Raw genomic sequence first — 17,455 nt, 5'->3', positions numbered from 1 at the left:
GAGACCCCTGGTCTAAATAGACAAGGGATGGGAGGGGAAACAAGTACTAAGAAGTCACACAGCAGATCAGAGGACAGAACCCAGATCTTCTAACTTTGAGTCCAGTGGCCAAGTTACTGGACCATGCTGCCTCTCAAAATAAAAATATTTGATTTCAGTTTTATAAGTGTGGCACAGTAATACTCGGGTTTACATAGGTCTGCAGGGACATATGACACTTTCATAAAATAAGAGATCAGTAAAACTGTGGGAATATGCAGGAACCCATTACAAGACTGGCAGGGGAACAGAGAAACACAAATTTGGGTTAAAAATTGGGGAGTTCATAAAAATCAGGCTTCTTTCCTATTTGTTTACGTCAAAAATTGTGAATCAACAAATATTATGCTGTTTCCCTGATTGCATGGATTTCTTTTGCTTGAAAAGCAGAACACAGTGTAACTAAGTGATGCAATTTTGCCATTCAGAAAGCATCAACAGGAAACATCAGTGCTACATTCCCCAGTGTAACAGATTTTTGGCCTCAGTTGTGGATAACATCTTCTTGAGGTTGATCCCCATACTCGGATGTAAATGTTAGTGGCTTCACCTCTGTGCTTTTAAAGTATTCTCAGTCACCTTTACCATCATTTAATTAGGTTTTTATTAAAGATGAGCACTGATGCACCTCTTCACAGTATCTCTCTGGGGCCTAATGGCCCTGACGAGTCTTTCCGACAGCTGAAGCCTCACAATTAATTTTTTGGCAACATTGTTTACAGTGGATTGAATATACTGGGCCTTTGGGCAATGCCAGCTTGCAAAGGGCTGGTGGCAGATGGAAAGAAATCTGCCCAGTATGCCCCACCTTTCCATGAGCAGAGTCATCAATTTCCTCCATTAAGGAGTTGTCACTCGGCCCACCCCGCTGGAAGAACATTACATATAACCAAGCTGGCTAGTGGCACACAATTCAAATACAAAATGCACTTTAAAAGGAAACTAAAATATTGTTTGTAGGCCAATTGAAAATGCATTACTTTGACCACAGCCAATTTTTTAATGACTGTAATATTTTAAGTGATTATTTTTGCCACTTCAGATTGCTCCTTAGAGAGGAGAGATTTTTTTAATTAAAATCTAGGCAATGCAAACAGATGAGATGTGAGAAGCAGAGGAAAGAGAAATAGAATGAAGAAAATTAATTAAAGCTGCATTATTGGCAGAGTCATAAATTAGACATTGTGTCTTGCTGGGAGTGAGTTATGTTGGTATTTGGAACTTCAAGATTTTAAATGTGATAGCAGGTAGGTGGATTGAACTGATGTTAATACAATTCTAATTCACATACAATTTCTTGCCCTGCTAACGTATTTAAAGGTATAATTGCCATCATTCAGAACTAAGCAGTTCTATGATTTTGACTATGAGGACTTCTGGGTTGAAGTCCTTCCTATGTCTAAAGGAAATATGACAATAGGATTGGACAGATTTCCCCATTAGGTAAATAGAGTTTCTAACATTTTCCACATGTTAGATTTTTAGATAATTTACACCAAGTTACAAAACTGAAAACTTGGCTAAGAAAGCAGACCAGGTGCAAGCAGGGTTACAGTGCACCTTCCCCTTGCAAAACAATAGGTTGAAACTTGCTCTGTAATGTGATGAGAGGCAGTTTATAAAGTGTGATTTTGCTCATCATTTCTTGTTACAGATTGTCATTCAAATGGTAGCACTGGAAACAATTTGCCTTTTTATGAATCAAGCAACATTAATTCTTTATGTGGAGTATTTTATGATGCATGAATAAATTCACTGAACAACTAATACATTGCAAACTTGGGATTAAAACTATTTTCAGCAATGGTTTGAATGGTTATTTAAATGGTATGGGTGCAGATGTGTTAGAACCACTGATGTTTTAGTATTGCAAATGTGTTATTCTACAGTAGTGAGCCTGATTCTGATCTTGCTTACCCGGGTAAAAATCAGAAGTAACTTTATGGAAGCCAGCATTAAATGATGTGAAAGGAGAATCAATCCTAGTAGTTTGATCTTTTTTACATTTCACCAGTGTTACTTTACATTGCTTATATTATGCTGTATCACACAGTGAATTGGGAAGGCCAGATCCTTTGTTGTTTACAGTGACTAACACAGCGTTTCTAAAATGCGGCCACTGTGGCTTCATGTGGCCACCAGGGGGTTTTCCTGCGGCCACAGACTCCTAGGCTGTGACTGGGAAGGGGGCATAGTAGAGCCCCTTCCCCTCCCTGTTGCTCCTGGATGCACCATCTTGGTGATGATTGCTGGGGCTGCCAGCAGGGGTTGGGCCCTGCCCCCCTCTTGGGGCACAACGCTGGAAAGCAGGCAGCCAGTGAGTTCCCCACCTTTCCAAGGGTGGTGGGGCTCAGGCTTTGGACTTCATCCCTGAGGTGGTATTCTCTAGCCTCAGGGCTTTGGTCTCCAGCACAAGGCTCTGGCTGCGAAGCGGCGGGCCCCAGGCTATGGCCGTATGGCTTCAGGCTCCGTCCATGGGCCCTGTCCCCTGGCCGTGGGGCATTAGGCTCTGCTCCCCCTCCCCCCGCTGACTCCCCCGGCCACCCATCCAGGGCTTAATTTGTCCCCAGGTTTGTGCGTCTGAGTAAGTGTGCTGTGAAAAGTGATACTTGTATGTTTGTTAATATCACTTTTCACAACAGACTTATTAGATATCAATAAATAAATGGATGTATATATGTGCATATTTATTTCTTTTTCCTAAAGCTAATTAAGTATTTTAGGAAAAAGTGTGAGAGCAGCCACCAGCCAGAGTTGGTGGCTGTACTCTGAGGTCACTGAAATATGTGTCCTGAGAACCCCAACCTAGGGACTGTAAAGTTAATGAATCCAGCCACTGGAGATATCCCTGGTGAAAGGGGATTCTCCGATTGCCACAGAACTGGAATATAAAGTCTATGCCATTCACCCTCACAGTTCTAGTGTACAGAATGTGGGCTGGACTATACTGCACTCTAATTATTCTAAGCTGTCAGAATGGCCCAAGGAGTCACAGACAGCCAACTGTAAGGCCTGGTTTACACACAGTTATTGTACCAATTTAACTATTTTGGTCAAGTTAATGATGTTTTTAACCTGAATAGTTAAATTGGTAGAACCACTCATGTGAACAGTTATACAGGTATTAAGGTGCCTTAAACTGGTACAACTTATTCACATAAATTTACAGGAATAAGATATACAGCTGTATAACTGCATCCACACTATGGACTTGCACCACTTTCAAATTGATATAGTTAAAGCAGTACAAAAACTGTGCGTAAACAAGCCCTTAGTTAGAGCAGTCCTGGGGTTGCTCTGATTTCTCTTGGGGGTTGAGAACACAGGAGGCACAAAGGTAGAGTCAGTCAGCATTGTCTCTTTCACTCTTTTCTTGCAAGCAAACACAGTTAATACAGACCAGAGACTTGATTCCTCAACCTACTGTTTGATATCATTTTTAAAAACTACAAAGGAAATATACAATGTTGTTCATTTGAAATAAATAAATAGAGCATAATCAGTTCACAATGGTAAAAATATATTAAAAAGGTCAATGCCAGGATGTTGGTGGTGAAAAAGAACACATGGTGAAAAAACTGTGTCACTCACACTGCTTCATTGAGGATTCAATGAAGATTTGGAATTCTGATCTGGATTTGCTATTGTGAAATAGTTTAGCCAGTCTTTTTGCCAGTGTCTTGTGAGTTTGCATGCATGACTTCTCCACTTGCTGACACCTAGCAATGCACATTCAGGAAAAAGATGTGGAAAAATCCCAGATCTAGGATTGTGCAAATCACTAAAACACTATGAGTGGGGGGCTAGGATGTGAGTTTAGCCAGTCAGTTGATGAAACCGCCACATGTGGCACAGCAGCTGGCATATCTTTATCATACATGGCAGATGCCTGCTCAATTAAGGAAGATATTCTGATTTACAGATGTACTTCCAAGGTATTTTTCTTAGTGCAAACTTTGATCCCCTTGAACTGGCACATTTAAAAACAATTTAGATTGGAGTGAATGAAGTCAATCTTCATTGTACACATGGCAGAAATATTTGGAAAAGCATGCAATGTATGTACAAAGCTGTTTCATAATTAACAAAATAAGGGACATGCACACCGGGAGAGTATCCAACAACAGGTGCTCACACTATTGTCAAGTGGATAATACACTGAGAAACATTTTAAAAACAGTCCATAGTGCGCAGTACATCTCTTACAGCATTAGCCTATTTGATCCAGACAGTGTATTTGAGTTTGATAGAGTCCCCAACTTTGGCACCCGAGTGATTTTAATGAAGTTTATTAAGAGTGGCTGGATACCTGTCTTTATCTCTCCTTTTCTATCAGAAAGAAATATGGATGATTTTCTGTTCTCCCGATGTTGGCTGCTGTAAGGAGCAAGTACATGGTGAAGCACTTGTCAGACTGATATGCAAACGTGTAGATTTGCAACTGCTCATCTATTTGAAAAACATGCCATATTGCAGCTGCTTTGTTTAGGATGGGTTGTAGGTTGGGAGTGTAAATGAGAAAGAATGAATATGTGAAATGCCCTCATTTCTCTTTGGGTTTCTTTCCCTTTGTCCTATGAAATTAGTCAGCCTTATGGTGTAATTTTTCAAGTAGTTTTGGAGAGGAATAGAACACTCACCCTATATTTTCTATATGCACAACATAGACTGAATTAGTTGTGCAATAAAGTGTTTCTGACAAATAATAATGTCCAGGAAATCTGATTGATGTTTGGAAGTGTCAGTTAATTTGATGGGGGAAAGCCATTGATGGACTGTAGTGGACTTCAAGAAAGATTTTAATGTCAAATCACACAAAATGCTAATTGACAGGAGGTGGAGGGAGGGCATAAAAATGGTAAGCAGTGATATTTGTATGGCCACAGCAGATTGGATATCAGACAAAGATCTTAATGATTTGAAATGGAAAATAGTGAAGTGCTGCAAAGACCTGATTTTTGGGACTGATTAAGATTGATTTTGTGAACTGCAGATAGCCATCTAAAAGAGAGTGTTGAAAAGTAATGAATGCAGTATGATGATGAAATTTGCTGATACTGCATTGGGAAAACAAGTGTATATCCACCCTCAACTTAATGAAGGGGTATTGGCAGATCCCCTTGATGCCAAGGCTAACGAGAAGACCGCCTTCTTCACTCCATTTGGATTATACCAATTTAAGATGATGCTCTTTGGGCTCCATGGGGCTGTGGCCACCTTTCAGCGGTTGATGGATAGAGTTTGCAGCTGCCTGGATCATGTGCAGCTCTCTATATCAAAGATATTGCCATCTACAGTGAAGGGTGGGCTGACCATAAGACTCTTTACAGCAGTATTACTTCTTCTTCTTTTGTATGGCAATAGTGGAACAGTGAAAGCAATAGCACGACTACAGTTAGATCTTAAGGTCTCTTATCCAGTCCAGAGCAGAGGAGATAGCCATGTGAATGGCAGTGACAGCTCCAGGATGAGCACAGACAGCAGTACTGCGATCTCTTAAAGAGGCAGGATTCACAGCCAACCCAGCCAAGTGCCGACTGGCCACCTGGGAATTAACCTACCTGGGGTATGCAGTTGGAGGGTGACAGTTATGCCCTCTAATGGACAAAGTCCAAGCCCTAGAGGACTGCTCCACCCTTTCCACTGAGAAGCAAATTCATTGGTTCCTGGGATTAGCAGGGTACTATTGGCGATTCATCCCAAACTTCATCACCCTTGCTACTCCCTTAACATCTGATAAAAGACTCTACACCCAAAAGGATCTATTGGATGATAAACTGCGATAAGGCATTCAGAACACTGAAAAGCCAGTTGAGCCAGGAACTGGTGCTATTCTATCTAGACTTCACAAAGTTGTTTGTCTTACAAACCAATGCATCCAATGTCAGACTCAGAACTCAGAGGAGAAGAACATCCCATCCTCAGTAGAAAGTTGTTCCCAGAGGAGGTTGCATACTCGGGCATTGAGGAGGCAGCCCTGGCTGTGAAATTCCAATGCCCTGTGATATTACTTATGGGGGCAGCTCTTCTGTCTAATAACTGACCATGCACCAATCCAATGGCTGAACTTCATGAACTATCAACCCATCATCATGCAATGGTACCTCTTGCTGCAGTTGTATAACTTCCAGGTGTCCCACTGTGCAGATGTGGAAGATAAAAATATGGATTTCTTTTCACGGGCCCGAGAAGACCCAGAGCAGCTCTATGGCACCATAGCTCAGGGTCTGAGGGAGAGGGGGTGTGATGGGGTATACAAACCCCACACTGGGGCCAGGTAGCCCTGCTCCTACAAGCCTGCTAAACACGCTGCAGTTGGAGGAGTGAGTTAAAAGTACTCCAGATCCTGGACAATGGGTTATGGAACGACTGCAGAAGAGAAGAATCCTTCTCCAAGGAGGTCAGACAGAAGGTGGAGCCTGAGAGGGGACCACATAGCAGGTAAGGCCCCCTGCAGCGCCTTCCCCCATCATCACCCACTTTAAAAAGCAATAGGTGTTGCAGCGCACTGCTCATTTGGGAGTTTGTTTGTGAAGCTATCAACTGATGGGACTACAGGAGCCATGCCACAAACAGAAGGGGCATACAGGTAGGAAGTAGCCCAGGGTGGCAGATCTAGGCTTTCTACGGGGAGGAACCTGCCAGTGTTATTTCCCACAGGGCTCTGGGCTGGGATCTGGTGGAGAAGAAGGGCCCTGGTCTCCCTACCATGCTCCACTAGTCACTACACCACCAGACTTTCAAGCCTCTAATCTCATGGGAACAAACAGTTGCTTGGTGATTAGATTGACAAACTCATTTAACTTATCACCTAAAACAGAGTACAGGCTTAGAAAAATGGAAAGTTAGTGAACTAATCCACTCTCTTCTCTGGCAGATGCAGTGTTGGTTTTTAAAGGGATTTTTGACAAGAAGCATTATGTGAAAAACAATAACAGAAAATGTGGAAATGGCAGAAGTGCTAGGTGATCTTTTTGTTTTAGTTTTCACCAGAATGATTAGTAGTGATGGGACGACTAACAGTGAATCTCAGTGAAAATGAAGTAGGATCACAGGCTAAAATAGGGAAAGAACAAGTTAAAAATTACTTAGACAAGTTAGATGTCTTCAGGTCACCAGGGCCTGATGAAATACCCCTAGAATGCTCAAGGAGCTGACTAAGGAAATATTTGAGCTATTAGCAATTATCTTTGAAAAGTCATAGAAGACAGGAGAGATTCCAGATGACTGTAAAAGGGTAAATATAGTGCCAATCTATAAAAAGGGAAATAAGGGCAACCCAGAGAATTACACACCAGTCAGCTTAACTTCAGTACCCGGAAAGATAATGGAGCAAATAATTAGGCAATCAATTTGCAAACACCCTTGCAGAAGACAATAAGGTGACAAATAACAGTCAGCATGGATGTGTCAAGAATAAATTGTGTCAAACCAATCTAATAGCTTTGTTTTACAGGGCAGCAAGCCTTGTGGCTAGGGGAGAAGCAGTAGACATGATATATCGTGACTTTAGTAAGGCTTTTGATACATCTCTCATGACCTCCTCTTAAACTAGGGAAATACAACCTAGATGGAGCTACTGTAAAGTGGGTACATAACTGGTTGGCAAACCATTCCCAGAGAGTAGTTATCAGTGGTTGACAGTCAAGCTGGAATGGCATATCGAGTGGGGTCCCACAGGGATCAATTCTGAGTCCATTCTGTTCAATATCGTCATCAATGATTTAGATCATGGCACAGAGAGTACACTTATAAAATTTGCAGACCAAGCTGGGAGGAGTTGCAAGTGCTTTGGAGGATAGTATTAAAATTCAAAGCGATCTGGACAAACTGGAGAAATGGTCTGAAGTAAACAGGATGAAATTCAATAAGGACACATGCAAAGTACTCCACTTAGGAAGGAATAATCAATTGCACACATACAAAATTGGAAATGACTGCCTAGGAAGGAGTACTGCAGAAAGGGATCTGGGGGTCATAGTGGATCACAAGCTAAATATGAGTAAACAGTGTAATACTATTACAAAAAAAGCAAACATCATTCTGGGATGTAATAGCAGGGGTGTTGTAAGCAAGACACGAGAAGTAATTCTTCCGGTGTACTCTATGCTGATTAGGCCTCAACTGGAGTATTGGGTCCAGTTCTGGGCACTACATTTCAGGAAAGATGTGGACAAATTGGAGAAAGTTCAGAGAAGCAACAAAATTGATTAAAGGTTTTTGAAAAAATTGGATTTGTTTAGTTTGGAGAAGAGAAGACTGAGAGGGGACATGATAATAGTTTTGAAGTACATAAAAGATTATTACAAGGAGGGTGGAGAAAAAATGTTCTCTTTAACTTCTGAGGATAGGACAAGAAGCAATGGGCTTAAATTGCAGTGAGGGTGGTTTAGGTTAGACATTAGGAAAAACTTCCTAACTGTCAGGGTGGATAAGCAATGGAATAAATTGCCCAGGGAGGCTGTGAAATCTCCATTATTGGAGCTTTTTAAGAGCAGGTTAGACAAACACTGTCAGGGATGGTCTAGATAATACTTAGTCCTGCCATGAATGCAGGCGGTTGGACTAGATTCCAGTCCTATGATTCTATGATATATACCTTTTCATTTGCTAAATTACCCAGTTTTTGCATGAAGTTTAACCATAGTTGTGTGCTGGTGCTACAGAAGTGTACTTTTTAAAAAACCAACATATAGCTTTGCTTGCTAAACATGTATGTGCTGGTTATGTGTCTCTCGGGTATAGTAAGTGATGAGTTTTTGCAAAAAATATTACTGATAGTGTGCATCCAATTGTTATTTTTTTGCTCTTTTTTTCCTTTCTAAAATTCTGCGCTTATGGGCCACATCTTTGTCATGTTCAATTCCTTTAAACAGAAACTTTACAACTGCTTACATTGATATGTGAAAAGGAATCTTTAGCTCCTGATAAAAAAAATTAATTGTATTCTTAAATAGAAATCTTGTTGCCTGACTCTGATACCCATACTGTTGAGCAGTTGTCTTCAGTGAGACTCCTTATGGAGTGAGGTACTATTCAACATCCATGAGGATATTACAATCTGGTTACTGGACTTTAAAAACACTAGTTCCCGTCAGCTGATAGGAGCAGTATCTGATGCACATCAGTCCTTCCTTGACTTCAACATCTTCTTAACTGGCAAACTGGGGTTATGTATTCTTAAACATCACTGAAGAGATTGAAAGCACGATAAAGATAAAAACCACTATAGGAAATGACTTGACTAAATACACTAAACAAGCAGGACACGATTACATTCCAAAATCCCATATGCAGAACTTTTCAATTTAATGTAAATTACTTTACTGAAGCAAAAAAGATGATTGCACTTTATAATGTACTATGAGTAGACTGGAAAGTATAGTAGAAACAGCATTTATTTCTACAAAGGCTTATCAGAGGCCATACAAGTCTTATTATGGGGGGAAAGAATGAAGCCATAAACACTACCTCACTGCCCTGAATTCCACATCTGTTTCCTGTGCACTTGCCAAAACACTACCAATATCATTAGTGAACTTTGACGACACCACTGCTTTTTTGTGAATGAGCAATAAGATGCTAACAGCAAGTCATTTGCTATTCAAGCTTTCGTATATTTTGCAGCATGTGGGGGAAGATTCTATCAGCTTTCCACACAAAGACATCTCATTGAAGTCAATGGGAGTTCTGTGCATGGAGGGGCTGTAGAATCAGGCCAATAGAGAGCATGCTCATGTACCTACCAAACAGGCCTGCAGCCTTTCTATCAGGTGCTCTGATCTTGTCAGATCTCATACACTAAGCAGGCTCATGATGGAATGGAAGATTTCTGAGGAGATATTTGGTGCTACAAGAAGTATTGATGATGATTCAGTAGATAGCACTCTTGTGTACACCACAAATATTTCTGTAAATATGATGAGGTATTTCAGGATTTTTGTATCCGTGTCCTTTCCTGGATGGCATCAGACCGGCTGAAATCCTGTAATTATGTCACCCTCTGGGAGGTTGCCTCAAAGAGAATAAAACTTGACAGCTAATGGAGATTCTCATTTAATTCCAGTGGCACAAGTCAGTATTTTTAGAACACAAGGTATAGACATCTATTCTTCAGGTTATACATCTATGGAGTGGCTTGCACCCACTACATCTGTATATATACTGCAATGAATACATTATGCTCACCTAAATCACATTTAGGAAAATTGGGGAGTGGGGTGGGACTATACATTTGTGTAAATTTGAGTATTTTTGTTACAAGTTCACTGACTTCAAGAAATATTGTTTACAACGATTCTGTAAGAGATAATGTCACATTCATCTTCACCATTATCATTTCTGTCATAATGATATAAAACTGAAGGGAATTGCATGGGTAGGTGATGGAGCAATTATAATTGGCAGCAATACTACACTTCGGCTGACAAATACAATGACTGGAAAACACATAGTGGAGAGACTTGTATTCATTTCAACAGTTCTGTACTGTTTTGCTAAAAAAAGGAAATAGTATATGTTTTCTGCTACATGATCTTTGACATGACAACTGTTACAAACCCCTGTTTAATTTGGTAAATTGCAGCACAGTTTGAATCAGGTGTGATGGGCAAGAGGTCAAATGCTAGTTCAAAGAGGATTAAAGAAAAAAAGAGCCAAATTCTGCAAGGGGTGGTGGTAGCTCAAAATATTCTTCTTCCATCGGAATTTGGTTGAAAGTGATTTTTCTATTACTACATGCATTAATTTTTTTTTAAAGTACAAAACAAAATTAAGCAAACCTTAACTGTGGCCCCAGGGAAGAAAAGCCAGTTGCCAGTGTCCACAGGATCAAGATTATCTTCTAAGACAATTTGTCTGTGAGCAGCATTTATGATCAGAATGTTGTCCAATGCCCAACAGGCTTCATACACTTCACCAACATGTACATACTCTTGTTTCCACTGAAATTGAACATTCTCTCCTTTGGCATCTTCAGGAAGGTACAGGATGTGGATGACGGTGCTGACATTGGAAGGGGCTCTGTAGAACATCAAGATACAGAATCAGATTGAGATCAAACCAGTGGAGGTTTGCCTGATCAAAGTGATTTACCAGATGGGATATAGCTACATCCATGTCCTAACATGTCCATAGATTTTCTGTGCACAATAGAAAACAGTTTTAATGAGCATGGAGTTCTAGCATAAATCAAGATAATCCTCTCCAAAATACATGAGAAAATGAAGAGAAATAAACATTCATTAAAAATCTAACAGTACTTTACTGGAATGTTACATAATGTTCTAGGAAAACCAAATTGATTTGACTATGAATTATTTACAATGGACACCATTAAAGTCAGAATTTGCCAACAGATTTTACATGGTGGGATCTGACATTTTACAGTTTCAGCCTCTGCTTAGAATAGAAAATAATTGTGGTAACCATATAGCATCTCTTACAAATTTTGACATTTTAACAGCAACCACTGAATATCTGATTATAAAGGAACATGTTGCTTTATAAGCTGCAGTCTAAGGCACAGGCCCTGCACCAGAATTTACAATTAGCTCAGACAAAGAAACACAGAGCAATAGGTGTAAGAGGGCATGGAGCCCACAGAAAGAGGGACTCATGGAAGAAATGGGTTTTGAAAGAGAAATGAGGGATACCTGATAAGCTAGAAAGTTGAGGCTGTTTCAAGTGCAGGAGGAAGCTAAAAGAAGGTACAAAACTATTTTTTCTATAAATGTTTATTACATTTTTAAAATATATACACAGAAAAACGAACTAAACATAAATTTGTCATAATACATAAACTTCTCATAACATATTAACCATTTACTACCTAGACTTAGCTATATTTGAAACATTTAATTACATATAATATGAATTGTTAAAATATAAATCAATTATTTGTATTACACAATTTACAAACAAAATTGGTTTATAAAAATCCAGCGAGTTATTATTAAAATAAGATAAAGAACAGAAGCAAAATTCAAAGGCGGTGATACAGATGAGGGAGGGAAGGAAGGAAGTAGCAAGGAGGGGGAAGCAAAGGAGGGAACCTACGCATTTAATAGGATCATTCAGACACTTCCAGGGAGGCAGTCCATATCTCTGAGAATTTTTCTTGTTTTTTTTTTCTGTTACAGTATACAATTCTTTACATGGTGGCCAAGCTTATGATGCCTATACTCCAGTCTTCAATTGTTGGATTTCCAATTTTGTAGTACTAATCTTTTAGCAATTATTAGTGCTCTTCTAAGCCAAAGTTTTTCAGATGTATTCAACTTCAGTTAACATCCATTATGTTTAAAAATACATTGAGTTTGTAACATAATTGTATTTGATTGGAAAACATGAACTCTGCAGTTATGTTCTCTCCAAAACATACAGGTATAAGAGCATTTCCAGACCATCCAGGTTAAGTTAGCACCTGCTGAATCACAGTGCCAACATTTATTTAATTTAGCAGCTGTTCTGAAGATTCGGGGATAGACCCAATGCATCCTCCATATGATATTCTGTTGGGTTAATCTTAAATGGAGGTCCAAGGAATGGTTTGGTGCACTGGCTAAAATTTGTTTCCATTGGTTAGCAGAGAATAATTGGCCTAGTTCCTGTTCCCATCTTTAGGGAATCTGTGTTTAATATAAATTTGCTGGCTAACTTTGCATATAATGTTGTCGTAGGTCTTAGCAACGTGAGTAATATTTGGAGAAATGAAAGCAATTCAGGTGGGTCAAGCCAGTGCAGGCATTGTGCCAAACAGATGGGAGATGGCATGTTTAGGCTGGATACATTGCCACTTCTTATTTTCTAGATTCAACCTTTCTTTTAATATTTGTAAAAGAGAGGATGTTATTTTCAATAAATTGACTGATGGTCAAAATCCCTTTCCTGATCCAGTCTGGTCAGATGAATGTGTTGCCCACTATATAGAGTTTCAAATTACCTTAGATAGAGGCCTCACTATACAGAAGAGAGCGATTTTTAAATTTAGTAGACGTTAAACCAAGTATTTTTGGCTGCCACAATAGCTGGTAATTGTTCTTCAGGGAACTGGTAGTAATCTGAGTTCAGGAGAGCCACTTCCAACTAAACTCAATGAGATCTTCATTGTTTCCTACTTATCCCAATTTATCTTGTAGCCAGAGAATTTACCAAAGTTACCTATTGTTTGTTAGGATATAAGAGGTAGGGTTGGAACATAACAACTTTATCCACGAAATTAAGGATTTCCCCAACCCAAATTTTATCCAGGGTAAGAAACAGATATCTGCAATTCATTCTGTTAAAAGTTCTTGCTGCATCAACTGAAATCATTGTATGGAAATTGCCAGAGTTTTGATGGAATGCCATAACATTAATCAGCTGATGGGTGTTATCTGAACCATGCCTTTTCAAAATAAATCCCACCTGATAGGGGTGAACCATATTTCTTATTACTTTTTCAAGTTTTTTGGCCAATATTTTTGAGAGTATTTTTATATCAGTATTGATTAAAGTGATGGGGCTATAGCTATAACACTTTTGTGCATCCTTACCCAGTTTTAGTACAGAAATTAGGGTTTCCCTCAGAGTAGGAGGTAACGTACCTTTCTTTAAGTCATCTTCGTAAATGAAAACAGTTCAGGGGCCAGAATTTCTTTTAAACTTTGATAGAATTCTATTGGTAGGCCATTAGGGCAGGACTCATTTTCTCCATGACCTTGGTTATTTCCTCTGATTGGAAGGGAGAAGCCAGCTTGGTCTCCTGCTTTTTTCAGATTTGTGTGAGGTTAAGAATTTTAACAAAATTATTCAGTTCTTTGGAATCAGGTGGTGAATCATTATTGTAAATAGCTTGGTAAAATTTCAAAAATTGATCATTGATCTCCTTTTGACTACTAATAAACTACCCTTATTCTGATTTGGGTGATGCTTTTTGGGACCTTTGACCTCCCACTTTTAATCTATGTAAGAATTTACCCCGTTCTCTCCTTCGACTCCCTGTAGCTTTGCCTAAGTCTAAAAAGGACAAATTCTGCTTGTGCTGAAGTCAGAAAATTTACACCATGACAAAGATTAATTAATTTTTTAAAAGATTTTCTTGGGAGGAGTTGTGTGCACATTCTAAATCCATAGCTTTAAATTGTTTGGTTAATTCCAGGAGCCTAGCCCTCTTCTTACCCATTGAGTAGGAAATGACCTTGCACCTAACAAAGGCTTTTAGTGTATCCAATAAGGTGAATTGGGATATCTGTAGTGTGTCATTTGTTTCAAAGAAAACCTGAATTTCTTCTGTGGCATAGTTCTGAAAATGTTCATCTTTCAACAGAGAAGAGTTCAGTCTTGACCTCTTACAGATCCAATTTGTCTTGGGGCAGGGGGCGGGGGGAGATTATAGTATCACTGGTGCATGCGTAACCCACACACTTCCTGGGTGTGGTGCTCTGTTCCCCTCTAGTGGCATTGAGACTACTTAGAGATTAATGAGGCTACTACAGCCTTAACTGAGAGCCAGGTGGCTTTTAGCTCATACAGTAGAGGGTCATGCATTTAGCTCCAGAAGTCCCAGGTTCGATCCTGCCCACCAACAACTGGGATATGTCAGTGTTACACATGGTCAGAGATCATGATAGACAATTTCATTATTAAGCACTGAGTCCACCAGATTTGTAAGAAATCAGGGAGAAATTCTTTCAACCCTGATTCTTTCATATAACCTCTAATAATGTTTCTTGCATGTGATTGTGCACATGGGTTTGGCCTGACTTATCTAAAAAAGCAACACCTCATTAAATCTCCTGCTATGATGATTTATTATAGAGGGATATTAATTTGGAAAAAACTTGTTAAAAAAACTTGGATCATCTTTGTTGGGTTTATATACATTTAGTTAGGGTATACATAAATTCAAAGATCTTAGCCTTCTCCAGCAAAAATTTATTTTCCTCATCTTTATTTTCATCTAGAATTTGTGAAATTGAGTCTCTTGTGAAACACTATTGGTACATCTCTGGTGAGGAGTAGCAGAAATTGTTAAACATATCTTTCCCCATCCACTCCTTCCTAAATTTCTGTGCCTCCAAGTCATTAAGATGAGTTTCCTGTAGGAAGAGAACATCTGCTTTCAATATTTTTAGATGAGTGATAATACTTTTTATTTGTTGACTCACCCCTTCGATGTTCCAGGAAACAAAATTTATAATATTAGCCATAAGGAGTGCTGAGGTCAAATATCTCTTTATCAGGCACCTGAATAGTGTCATTGCTTGGACCATTGTTAGTTCCAGATCTAGGAAAGGTATATTGGGGACCCCTTCACCGCACTGAGTTATGAAGGGGAGTCGAAAGGGGACAGAGGAAGGCAGACCAGGAAAGGTAGAAGATAGGTATAACATGAGAAACAGAAATGATCTAAATTGACACAGGATTACTTAAAATATACGTAACTGTTACCCAAACTGAAAAGCATCGAATGTCTAGGAAACTTGCAAGGGGATGGCCTCATCACTCTCTTCCTCCAAAATACCCAACTGGGATATACCTAGAGTTTATAAAGAGGAAATAGTTTCACAGCAAGGGAGGCCATGGTTTCTGCACTATTCACAAGAAAAAAGGAGGAAGATGGCTAGTATCTCAACTTAAGACCAAGTCTACAGTGGAGATATGAAAAAGATGTACAAATTGTTTAAATAATCTTATTCCAATATAACTGAATTATTTGCAAATAAGGGTTCACTAGCAGAACAATTCTGCCTAAATTTCACCCCCCTCCCACCCTCCCAGAGCTTTGCCCATGCTGGATTATAGGGTGAATGTATTGCCCCATAGTTAGATCAGCAATGTAAATCAGCATAACATTTTTTTCAACTAATTTAACAAAAACAAAAACTAAAGAGTCTGAACTATTATTGCAAAAACAACTAACAGTCTCATACTAATACATTTGTAGGAATTTTGGTGACTCATAACCAGAATAATTATTTGTGGATAGGATTTTAGGAGATCAGATTTCTTTACAGTTGGGGAATTGAAAAGATTCTTCAGTATATTGTTTAGATCTGGTATCTCTTATAAGTGCACATTTAGGCAAATGGACTGAATATTTCCAGATAAACCAGAAATCTAGAAAATTAGGTGGGTATGAAACAAAGTAAAATCAAGTGGGAGGAGGAGTGGGAGATTAAAGAAAAAGGTGGTGAAGGGGTTGGAAAAGATACCAGGAGGGAGAGTGCCCCGATAGAAAACAAAAATCACTCTTTTCTGGTGAACCTTGCTGATGCATGGGTGCACAGGTGCTGACTTTTGTTTCTGCCAGTGGGTGCTCCTCTCCACTCCTGCCCCAACATGTGAGTGGCGAGCGAGGCCTTGGGGTGAAGAGGCCAAGTGGGAATGGGGCCTCAAGGTGGAGCATGGATGGAGCCTTGGGCAGAAGAGGCTGAGCAGGGGCGGGGCCTTGGGGTGGAGTGGCAGGCAGAACAGGGAGTACGGCTATGGTCCGGGCACCAGGACCCACAAAAGATTAATCCAGCCCTGTGGGTGCTGATCACCCCCTATTTTTTTGGTGGGTGCTTGAGCCCCAGAGCACCCATGGAGTTGGTGCCTACGCACAGGTGTAAGAAGCCCCAGGTCTGATGAAATGAGTTGCCTGGTATCAGGATACTCCTGGTCAACTGGAATCATGAAGGTGGGTGGAGTAGGGTAGATGCAGACAAAGCAGGTGTGTCTAGACTGTAACATGCCAACCTGCTAACACCAGCAGTGGGAGCCCATGGCTGCTTCCTGAGTCTGGATGAAGGGTCAAGATGAGATCCTTTCCCCCAACTAGCTCCCTCTGCAGGTGAAACTGGGGAAGTTTAAAGAAATGAAAGTAAGGGGTAGGGAGGAGACAAAATGGTGGATTTGCCTTGTACAGTTGGTTGCTAGACTGAGAAATGACTGCCAACACTGCAGTGACTGATCTGGTAGAGTTGTTTTAATGCATCCTGTCTATGTCTTCTGTGGGGGGTTTTTACTGTTCTGAGATCAGATACCTTCCAGCTTCTTCTGCTGTCATAAAAATAAGCATCTTGCCTTCCTTTTTCACTTTGAAAGTAGCAGGGAAGTAAACAAAGTAGTCCAAGCCCTACCTTTTGATAGGACTTTTGATGTATGGAATTTATCCCTCCTGTCCATCATGTCCATCATTGATGTAAAAATCTGCAAAAATCATCAGCCTGTGTCCTTTCCATGTTAGGTTTTTAAGTTCACTGGGTTTTTGAAGAATGAGTTTCTTAATATTGACAGGTTTCAGAGTAGCAGCCATGTTAGTCTGTATTTGCAAAAAGAAAAGGAGTACTTGTGGCACCTTAGAGACTAACAAATTTATTTGAGCATAAGCTTTTGTGAGCTACAGCTCACTTCATTGGATGCATTCAGTGGAAAATACAGTGGGGAGATT

General features: G+C 39.8%; 1 protein-coding gene across 2 annotated transcripts in view; it reads right to left on the bottom strand.

Moving 5' to 3' along the window:
* The window catches only part of RELN (reelin), a 455,243-nt gene that overhangs the window by 195,403 nt on the left and 242,385 nt on the right, over nucleotides 1-17,455 (bottom strand). For both annotated transcript variants that reach the window (XM_038377914.2, XM_038377905.2), the window contains exon 10: nucleotides 10,821-11,061. In XM_038377914.2, coding sequence (XP_038233842.1) covers nucleotides 10,821-11,061 — 241 coding nt within the window. The remainder of the gene's footprint in view (nucleotides 1-10,820; nucleotides 11,062-17,455) is intronic.

The sequence above is a fragment of the Dermochelys coriacea genome, chromosome 1 (assembly GCF_009764565.3).
Source record: "Dermochelys coriacea isolate rDerCor1 chromosome 1, rDerCor1.pri.v4, whole genome shotgun sequence".
Taxonomy (NCBI): domain Eukaryota; kingdom Metazoa; phylum Chordata; order Testudines; family Dermochelyidae; genus Dermochelys; species Dermochelys coriacea.
This window is presented reverse-complemented; position numbering and strand designations above follow the sequence as displayed.